Consider the following 11,019-nt stretch of genomic DNA (forward strand, 5'->3'; position numbering starts at 1 on the left):
CATTTCAAATGTGAAAAAACTCTCGTTTGCTTCACTGGACCTCCCAATCCTCGCACATTCCATGTAACCATTCGAACCAGGGGTCTCTCACCAACCCCCTTCAAGTCAGCTATTTCTACCACGAGGGAATTTCCTCTCCATCCCCCATAATTCTAAAACCAGATCCCACCCAAGCTGGCAGCCAGCCCCACTCTCCTGATGGGACAAAGAACAACCCCCAGTCACCATCAGCGCTCTATTTCCCCTCCCCAGAAATCCCCCAGCCACTTCCTCTTGAATCAACACCTCTCTCCTCTATCCCGTTCCCCCCACTATTCACACCTTCCAGGCTAATTGAAACCTGCCTAAACAGGTCCAGCAAGCCGCAGCCCCTTCCCCCAGCTCACTCCCGTTCACTAGCCAACCTCCATCTGCTGGCGAGGTAGACCCCACCCCCTACGGAGCCCACTTCACACTAATAAACAATACAATAAAGAAACTAATAATCCATACCACCACACCCAGGAACTAAAGCTCCCCCTCCCTGAATGTAGCCCACATCCCTCCCTCCAACCAAATACTCCCTCTAAACACAAATGCCCTCCAAAAAAAAAGAAAACGCCACAACCAAAAGAAAAAGCCCCAAACAAACCGCATCAATTTCAATTAAATGTACATACAAGAAAAAAGGGGAAAGGGACACAGGAAGGAAATAGAACGAATTACACATCTTTATAATCAATGTTTCCATACCACTAACCATTGCGCCACGGTGCACCCCCCCCCCAACAACTTCATAAACATCGACTCAAAATAGTCAGTTGGCCTTGAACTCTCCACCCCCAAGATCCTGAGGTTCTGCCGCCTCAAACTATTCTCCAGGTCCTCGACCTTAGCTCTCAGGCCCTTGTTCCTGTCCTCCACCCTCCGCAGCTTGGCACTCAGCGAGGCCAGCTAATCGCTATGGCGCAACAGTGTCTCCTCCACCCCCTTCAAAACCTCACCATGCTCGCGCACTGTCTCCGAAGTCTTCCGCAAAGCCTCCTTTATCAGTTCCAATGCATCATCCATCAAATTTTTGAGGGTCTCCATCATTTCGCTCCCTTGGCTCTCGAAATGCTTGCCAATTTGTCTTTCAAATTCGACAGCCATTACCTCCGTCAGCTTGTCCACTTTAGTAGGTGCGGGCCCACCCGAGCCTGCCTTCGCCATCTTGTATCCAGCGGTACTCCGCAACTTGCTCAATTCCTCAGAAGGGCTACTGCTCGCACCTTTCTTTCCAATATTCTTGTTTGCGCCTTTTGACATCCTCACCCAAAAGACTCTCAAATGGGACGAATTTGTCCACCAATTCCCCATGGGAACCGGGTGAAAAGAACCAGAAACCAAGGACTTTAGCGGGAGCTACCTTACGTACAACTCCTACATGCCGCCACCGGAGGTCCAACACTTACCAAGTTGATAGATTTACTGAAATAAATTATGTTGGCTTTGGTAGTATAAAGTGATTTGTGACATTAATCTGAGTGGTCCTATGTGAGTTTATTTGAGAAAGTGGATGCAAGATAATATGGTAGGTACTGCAATCCTTAATTTTATCAAAAGAAATATAGACTCGTATGAGGCACCATTGCAGATTAATTGTTTTCACACAAAAAATGAATTAGGATTCCAATCCTGACCTTTCACACATACGTCTAAAGGATTTAATTGTGGGTCTTTTGTGACACAGCAGATGGAAATGTACTACCTGATGCAAAACAGGTTCTGTATTTTGCCAGTATCAGTATCACAAACATGATGGAATAAATAGATTCTTGTCTACTTTTTTTAGAACGGCTACGACATCAGTGAATTGAAGAAACCGCTGCGTGCAAGCCTATCCCAGTCTTCATCAACAACGACTGCCCCACTGGTAAAGGCATCTCCCGATTCACAAGAGAAGTCGCCCAACCTGCAAACTCACCCAAACGTGATCTTTTCTGAAACAATGCAATCCAATACCTTGGACTTCAAAACCTATGTGGCCCGCATTATTTGGGATGCAGACAATGACCTGAGAGCGATTCCTGAGGACACTGTGCATGTTTACTGCTTCGAAGGTCGAGGGTCACTGGCAGGAAGCCTCAGCTCTGTGGACACGTCCAATGTAGACGAAGACTTGAATTATGACTACCTCAGAGACTGGGGCACAAAGTTTGACAAGTTGAAGGAATTCTGTGCCCAGAAACAGGACAGTGATGTGTAATAGCAGAAATACTGTCTACAATTACTGGGACATTTGAAAATCTAAAGCGAGAAATCATTGGCAAGATTATACCATGCTCTCCTTTCCAGATTTTTGTTCAAGTAATCAAAAAGATTGAGATCTAAATCCAAAAGAATTACAGGTCTGTATATAAGAGCGAGATAAATTGCAAGTTGTGCCTATTCTTAAATAGACTTTGAAACAACAGTACTCATTGTGCTCAGATGCTTCAGCCAGTCATGCTAGTAGTGGAGGATTATTTTGCTTCCGGACACACTCATTTCAGCTTTACAAGGGGGCATTCACAGTTTCATTGGTCTGGTGGTTCCAGACAGTAACAATTAAACAAGAAGGTATATAATGACCATGGATTTTATCTTGTTGGCTCTGCTGGAGGAAAGATTATGAGAGAAAGTAGCCAGATCATGTTCAATCCTGTATAATCAATGGAGAATGTTCGCAAGGCAACTGATTTTTTGAATGATTCGAACTTGTCTTCTACTCCTTTAAAAAGAAAGATTTATAATGAAATCTGGTGGTTCTCATTGCGATCTTTAAATTATACCTTTCTTCCTGATGAAGGTTTATACAATCACCCTAGTTGGTTCCCTGCTTCATATCACAACAGTAGTAGGTATGTTATGTGAAATGTGAATATAAATTTTACTGTCAACCATGACTTGCAATCAAATACTTCCTGTAACTCACTACCATCAAATTGTGATGTTATACATTTGAGACTGCCACTCCTCAGAAAAGCCAGCATGAGTACAAATAAGCAATGTCTTGTTTTTGAAATGTTAAATTATTTTTGTACTATAGTACTTTAAATATTTCTTTTGAGATTGGTATTTATTTTGTGCATGTATGTTTTCTGTATTGAGCTGAATGTTATTGTATTATAATTGTTTTGTTACAACTGATGCACGGTGCTCTGACAGGCAAATCCAACCTGGATATTAGACTGTTGCTAAGATTTACTAACGGGAATGCAAAGCCTTACCATGATAAGCTTAACTGTACCATGGTGTTGAAGGAATAATTCTGGAGACACAAAAGTGGACGCCTGTAATTACTTTCTTGAAGGCAATAATTGGAGCATAGGCACTATGCTAACAAGGGTAGTTTTCTTTTAAAGTAGGTAATGTTAGTGCTGAAAGTTAATTGGGACCAAAATGTTAACTTTGCGTGATCCCCTAGTTTGACAGTACAATGTTTTATTCATAGTCAAAACTATTTTTATTAAACAAAATGTATTTCTATTTTACCCCTTCTCTCCTCTCAACATCTTTGCTTTCCACATGTGGCACTGTGGCAGAGTGGTTAGCAGTGCTGCCCCACAGTGCCAGGGACCTGGGTTCAATTCTGGCCTTGGGTGACTGTGCGGTTTGCACATCCTCCCCATGTCTGCAAGGGTTTCCTCCTGGTGCTCTGGTTTCATAGAGTCATAGAAATTACAGTGCAGAAGGAGGCCATTCGGCCCATCGAGTCTCCACCAGCCCTTGGGAAGAGCACCCACGCCTCCACCTCTCCTCGTAATCCCACCTAACCTTTTGGACACTAAGGGGCAATTTAGCATGGCCAATCCACCTAACCTGCACATCTTTGGATTGTGGGAGGAAACTGGAGCACCCGGAGGAAACCCATGCCGATACGGGGAGAAAGTGCAAACTCCACACAGACAGTGACCTGAGGCCAGAGTTGATCCCGGGACCTGGATTTGTGAGGCAGTAGTGCTAACCACTGTGCCGCCCACAGTCCAAGAGGATCGGTGAGGTTATGGGGTTACGGGATAGTGTGGGGGAGTGGGCCTAGGTAGGGTGCTCTTTCAGAGAGTCGGTGCAGACGCGATGAGCCAAACAGTCTCCTCTGCACTGTAGTAATTCTGTGGTTCTATCTGAGAGCCAGCAGACCAGCTTCCTCCTCTCAGGCCTCTGCCTGTGTCACTCAGGAATCATGCATTTGGAGAAGTACCTTCCAATGTGTCTCTCCCATTCTATAGAGATATTCCAGCTCTTAACTGTTACCTCCCTCTGGCTATATTGAAGTGAGGTACTGTGTAGGGAAACACAAGTGTAAAGCTATTTTCAGTCTCTCTATGGCAACTTTCCAGAGGTGCTCCATTCAAAATATAAATAATTATAATACCAGCAGGAGAAATGAGAATAAGTAATCATTCATCTTAGACAGGTAGTCAAGAATGTTGATTCAAATACCACCACGGCAGTTTGAGAATTTGAGTTCAATTTACAAAATCTGGAAATAAAAAAGCTGGTATTGACAGAAGTGATGATGAAGTTGTCCATAAGATCATAAGAAATAGGAACAAGAGTAGGCCATTCAGCCCCTCGAGCCTGCTTTGCCATTCAATAAGGTTATGGTTAGGTAGATTGGCTATGCTAAATTGCCCCTAGGTGGGGTTGCGGGGATTGGGCCTTGGTAGGGTGTTCTTTCAGAGGGTTGGTGCCGACTTGATAGGCCAAATGGCCTCCTTCTGTACTGTAGAGATTCTATGATTCTATGGCTGATCTGTAGCCTTAACTCCACTTTCCTGCCTGACCGACCCCACTCCCCATAATACTTGACGCCCTTGTAAAAATCTGTGGAACTCAGCTTTGAATATATTCAATAACCCAGAGACTAATGGAGCTCTGAGAGAAGAAACTTCTCATCTCTGTCTCAAATGGGATATTCCTTATTTTGAATCTGTGCCCCCAGTTTTAGATTTCCATCCTCTCAGCATCTAGCCCCCTCAGAATTTTACATATTTCAATAAGTTTGCCTCTCGTTCTTCCAAAGTCCAACAGCATTGGCTCAAACTGCTCAACCTTTCTTCAGAAGACAACTCCTTCATCGCAGGAATCAGCTCAGTGAACCTTCTCTGAACTGCTTCCAATGCAAGTTAAGAAAGGAGACCAGAACTGTACAGAGTACTCCAGTACTCCAGGTGCAGTCTCACTGATGGTCTGTGTAGTTGTAGCAAGATTTTCCAGCATTTATATTCCAATCCTTTGGATAAAGGTCAACGTTGCATTTATCTTCTGAATTACTTGCTGTATCTTCACGCTAACATTTTGTGATTCATGCACAAGGACACCCTAGACCCTCTGCACAGCAGCATTCTGTAATCTCTCTCCATTTAAATAATATTCTGCTTTTCCATATTTCCTCCCAAAGTGGCCAGGTTCACATTTTCCCATTTATACACCATCTGCCAAATAATTGCCCACTCGTAACCAGCACGGTAGCATAGTGGTTAGCGCAATTGCTTCACAGCTCCAGGGTCCCAGGTTCGATTCCCGGCTGGGTAACTGTCTGTGCGGAGTCTGCACGTTCTCCCCGTGTGTGCGTGGGTTTCCTCCGGGTGCTCCGGTTTCCTCCCACAGTCCAAAGATGTGCAGGTTAGGTGGATTGGCCATGCTAAATTGCCCTTAGTGTCCAAAATTGCCCTTAGTGTTGGTTGAGTGGGGTTACTGGGTTATGGGTATAGGCTGGTATGGGCTTGGGTAGGGTGCTCTTTCCAAGAGCCGGTGCAGACTCGATGGGCCGAATGGCCTCCTTCTGCACTGTAAATTCTATGAAATCTATATCCCTTTGAAGACTTTTTATCCTCCTCACAACTTGCTTTTCTACCTATCTTGGTATCCCATCAGCAAATTTGGCTACTTAACAGTTGGTCTCTTCATCCAAGTTATTAACATAGAGCACAAACCACTGAGACCCCAGCACCAATCCCTGTGGCACTCCGTTACAGTATAACAAGCTGAAAATGATCCATTTACCCTGACTCTCTGTTTCTTGTTAGTTGTCCAATCCTCTATCCATGCAAGTATGTTGTCCCTATAACATGAGCTCATATTTTCAGAGAATCATAGAACTTACAGTGCAGAAGGAGGCCATTCGGCCCATCGAGTCTGCACCGGCTCTTGGAAAGAGTAACCCTGTTTAAGCCCACGCCTCCACCCTAACCCAACCTAACCTTTTGGACATTAAGGGGCAACTAAAATCTGACAAGTGCCCTGGACCTGATTACAGTCGTGCCAGTGATGCCCACAATTCCAGGATGAATCAGATAAAATGCAAAGTTTAAAAAAAAATTAAAAAAATTTAGTGTACCCAATTCATTTTTTCCAACTAAGGGACAATTTAGCGTGGCCAATCCACCTGCCCTGCACATCTTTGGGTTGTTGGGGTGAAACCCACGCAAAGACGGGGAGAATGTGCAAACTCCACACGGACAGTGACCCAGAGCCGGGATCGAACCTGGGACCTTGGCGCTGTGAGGCAGCAATGCTAATCACTGCGCCTTTAAAATGCAGAGTTGGTGGTAACATGATAGTTCTATTTTAGCTCTGGTCTGGAATAATCCATTGTAATTGTCAACATATAGCTGCAGTACCAACAGCCCTGTAGATGGAGCTGTAAATAGCTGATTTCTATTTTACAGTTCAGTGACATATTAGAAGTTTTTTTTAATAAATCAACTTTTGTGCAACTTCCAGGCAGTGACCAGCTGGTGGACCTGCAACAGCACCTTACTTCCAGTCATTTCGTTCATACAGCTCAAATAATAGGCAGCTTCCATGTCCCGGTCGAAAGTGGTTTGCAAACATTTTTGGTTGAATCATAGAATTTACAGTGCAGAAGGCCAGTCAGCCCTTCATGTCTGCACCGGCCCTTGGGAAGAGCACCCTACTTAAGCCCACACCTCCACCCTACCCCTGTAACCCAGTCTATCTTTTGGACACTAAGGGGCAACTTATCATGGCCAATCCACCTAACCTACACATCTTTGGACTGTGGGAGGAAACCGGAGCATCCGGAGGAAACCCACGCACACACGGAGAGTACAAACTCCACACAGTGACCAGAGGCTGGAATTGAACCTGGGTCCCAAGGAGCTGTGAGGCAGCAGTGCTAACCACTGTGCCACCGTTAAATTAAGATTCCTTTCCAAATTAATTAGTAAACATGGAACCACCATCTCCATAATAGTACTATATAATACTCATAATGTGGAAGTGCTGCAGGAAAATGTTTTAATCAACTTTTTTAAAAAGAGGTATATTTGCTTACAGACGTCAGTGAGGTGCTTCTCACTCCAGAGTCTGGTTTGTCCTTTGCAGGAACATGGAAAGCGCAAGAGCCCAAAAGAAGCAGATCACAGAGAGAGCACTAAGGGAGCAGGGTAGAGTAGATGCATGAGGGTGGGAGCAGATCGAGCACCTAGCAAGAGCACCAAGTGATTAAGGGGGCGCAGAGCTTGGAGAGACCAGTCGAGGAACCTGGGGAGAATCGGACAGCAATGAGGAGCCATACACACATTCACTTTCCCTGTCTATTTCCTCTTCTCTCTCCCCGTCTTTACCACTCCCTTATCTCCCTAATGGAGCAGGAAGGCAATCCACGGGCCTCCCCCCCCCCCCCCCCCCCCACTGTTTTAATCTGTGTGGATGCCAGAAGGTGATGATGGGGTCTCCACTCTTCACCCTCCTACTTGATTAAATGCCTCCGCCACCAAACCCAACACCGGGAGGGCATTAAATTCTGCTCCCTGTGTGTGCATCTGCCACCAAACTCACCACCGGGAGGGTATTAAATTCTGCTCCCTCTGTGTGCAATAGAACAAGTTATCAACTCATTTAAATGAAAACAGAAATAATGACATATAATCATCAAAAGAGGAAAGAGAATGGGTGCAACAGACAATATAGCAATAAGATTCAAAAATATAATCAATCCAGGCTGCAAGCAAACTGTTGGTTGAAGGGAATAAATTGGCAATAGAAAACTCTGCAGGGATTTGGCAACATAGAACATACAGTGCAGAAGGAGACCATTCGGCCCATCGAGTCTGCACCAACCCACTTAAGCCCTCACTTCCACCCTATCCCCGTAACCCAATAACCCCTCCTAACCTTTTTGGACACTAAGGGCAATTTTGCATGGCCAATCCACCTAACCTGCACATCTTTGGACTGTGGGAGGAAATGGAGCACCCGGAGGAAACCCACACACACAGGGAGAACGTGCACAGTGACCCAGCGGGGAATCAAACCTGGGACCCTGGCGCTGTGACGCCACTGTGCTATTTACTTTTGCTACTGTGCTGCCAGTACTTCCAGCTGCACATGGGCATCAGGCAGGGATGCCCGCTGTTGTTCGTCCTAGCGATTAAACCACTAGCGATCGCTCTCAGAACACCAAAGAACTGGAGGGGGATCCAAAGAGGAGGCAGTGAGCACAGAGTCTCGCTCCAAAGTAGGATCCAAAGAAGGTCCTACAGAAAACAAAGTCCAGGTGGTGTATAGAATACATTTGTATTATTGCACATGCCAGTGGCTGCAGTATGCTCCCTAAACAATCAATAATTTGATTTTTTTTGACATTTTTTAAGTGTACTCCTGTGTCAGTTCCACTTTGAGTAAAACTTGTTTGTCTGTTTTGTCTGGTTTGAGAATACAGCCATGCTGTTACATTAAGATAGAATGGGAAACTTCTGTGGAGCTCATTGTGAAAATTTGAAAAATGCCTGCAGATTTCAAAAATATGCTAACATGAATTTTGCGTCTTACAATTATTAGAGAGAGAGGAATCCACAATCTGTTTTTGAACTGTAAACTTAGGCATCAAAATATAGGTTTTCCTCACTTCCGTGAAAATATTTTCTATTATTTAAAATCCAGTACAGAAGAGCAGGCATGTGCAGAGTGTACTTCTCTCAATTCAAAGTTGCTCAATTAGAATTCATTGTTAATTTGGACTGAAATCACGTTTATAAAATGTTTCTATCCTGTTGTATTTAACTTGCTTAATTTCTACAATTAGAATTTTTTTCTACCAAAAATACTTTGAATTATCAGAAGTAGATCGTTGCCCTCCTTTCCTTCTTAATAATTCAATGTGAGTAACTCTAGTCTATAATAACTCTTTAATATGCTAATAAACTGTGGTTGGTGACTTTTATGTTTTCAATATGGAAAATTGTGAGTTGGAAAAGAAAAAAGCCACCATATCGAAGCAATGATTGACCATCACACAAACTGCCATACTTTATACTACTTTATCTGTGTTGATTAATAATCTATGAGTTACAGGTTTTCAGAAAAAAGTGGTTTAATCCTGTTGTAAATATAATTGTCAGACTTTTTCTACACAATAAAATGTTCCTATTGCTTGTCATTCTTGAACATCAGTGAAAAACCATTGTCAATTTATTTACAACCCTGGGTGATTATGTCACTCTATAATAGCTAGTTCATTAATTACAAGAGAATGTAAAGGAAACTGTAGCGACATGTATGACCAACTGGTAGAGAGGGCCAACACCGTACTGGACGCAACAAGACAGAAATGGGAGGAGGACCTGGGGATCGAAATAGGGTGGGGACTCTGGAGCGAAGCACTGCATAGGGTCAACTCCACCTCCACTTGCGCAAGGCTCAGCCTGACGCAACTAAAAGTGGTACATAGAGCCCACTTAACAAGAACCCATATGAGTAGGTTCTTCCCGGAGGTGGAGGATAGATGTGAACGGTGCCAAGGAGGCCCGGCCAACCACGCCCACATGTTCTAGTCTTGCCCCAGACTTGCGGGGTACTGGACAACCTTCTTCGAGGCAATGTCCAAAGTGGTAGGATGAGGGTGGAGCCATGCCCGAAAGTGGCGGTCTTTGGGGTTTCAGACCAGCCAGATCTATTCCTGTGGAGGAGGGCGGACGCCCTTGCCTTTGCCTCTCTGATCGCCCGCCGCAGAATCCTGTTCAGCTGGCGGTCAGCAGCACCACCCAAACCTGCAGACTGGCTGTCCGACCTCTCGGAATCTCCAAATGGAGAAAATCAAATTTGCCATCCGAGGGTCAGACGACGGCTTCCACAGAACATGGGAGCTATTCACCCAATTGTTCCGGGACCTGTTTGTGGCCAACGAACAAGCAGAAGAATAGCCAGGTAGCCAAGAATCAGGGAAAAGTAGCCAAAGCATGAGAGGGAGAGATAGAACGGGAGGGGAGGACAGCTAAACCTAAGAGGAAAGAAAGGCGAACCACAGGAGGGGGGAGGGGTCTGAAGCGGGGGAGGGGGGGGGGGAGGAGGGATGGGAAGAGGGAACAGACAGGGAACAATAGAGAACCAGGGAGGTGGGGGGGGGGGGGGGGCACAAGGGAAACGATAACAAACTTGGCATCTCCAGGAACAGAGAACAAGGAGAATACAGGCGAAAGACGGGAGGAACGGCTGAAGCGGAGGTGAGCGTGAGACGACAACGGCAGCGAGATCCGTCCGGGAGAAGAAAGTGACAACACCAACACCAGATCCAATCGAATATTGCCCTCTGTAATTGTTTCTCTGGCACTCAAATGTATATCTACCCCCCCAAAGTCTCCACCTCCCTCCCCCCACAAACAAATGCCTACTTATGTGTTGTAAATAATTTTGCCAAGTGTACAGAGTTGGTGCTGTTGAACTGGTGCATAATACCCTATCAGTTACTTTATTTGATTTTGTATTTCTTATTATTACTTTTTTTTTGTGATATGTTTGTGTGCCCTTCTCTTTATATATATAAAATTACAAGAGAATGGACAAGGAATTTTAATTTTATGTTATGGCTCTCCTAGTTCCAATTTTATTCAAACTGAGTGATGACTGACACATGGTGATGTCTGGATTTGTAAATTGTCTTTATTTCTCTCTAGTTCATATATTAATAATTACATAAAGCCAACATTAAAAAGTGTTTTTAAACTTAACAGATGACAGTAATTGCTTACAGAAACATTATAAGAAATGCTG

At 44.5% G+C, this 11,019-nt stretch overlaps 1 protein-coding gene across 2 annotated transcripts in view; it reads left to right on the forward strand.

Annotated features, from left to right (window-relative positions):
* The window catches only part of LOC140385667 (neural-cadherin), a 444,649-nt gene extending 439,067 nt beyond the window's left edge, over window positions 1-5,582 (forward strand). For both annotated transcript variants that reach the window (XM_072468059.1, XM_072468060.1), the window contains exon 33: window positions 1,814-5,582. In XM_072468059.1, coding sequence (XP_072324160.1) covers window positions 1,814-2,227 — 414 coding nt within the window. In that variant the 3' untranslated portion in view covers window positions 2,228-5,582. The remainder of the gene's footprint in view (window positions 1-1,813) is intronic.
* The last annotated feature ends 5,437 nt before the right edge of the window (window positions 5,583-11,019 follow it).

The sequence above is a fragment of the Scyliorhinus torazame genome, chromosome 11 (genome assembly GCF_047496885.1).
Source record: "Scyliorhinus torazame isolate Kashiwa2021f chromosome 11, sScyTor2.1, whole genome shotgun sequence".
Classification (NCBI taxonomy): domain Eukaryota; kingdom Metazoa; phylum Chordata; class Chondrichthyes; order Carcharhiniformes; family Scyliorhinidae; genus Scyliorhinus; species Scyliorhinus torazame.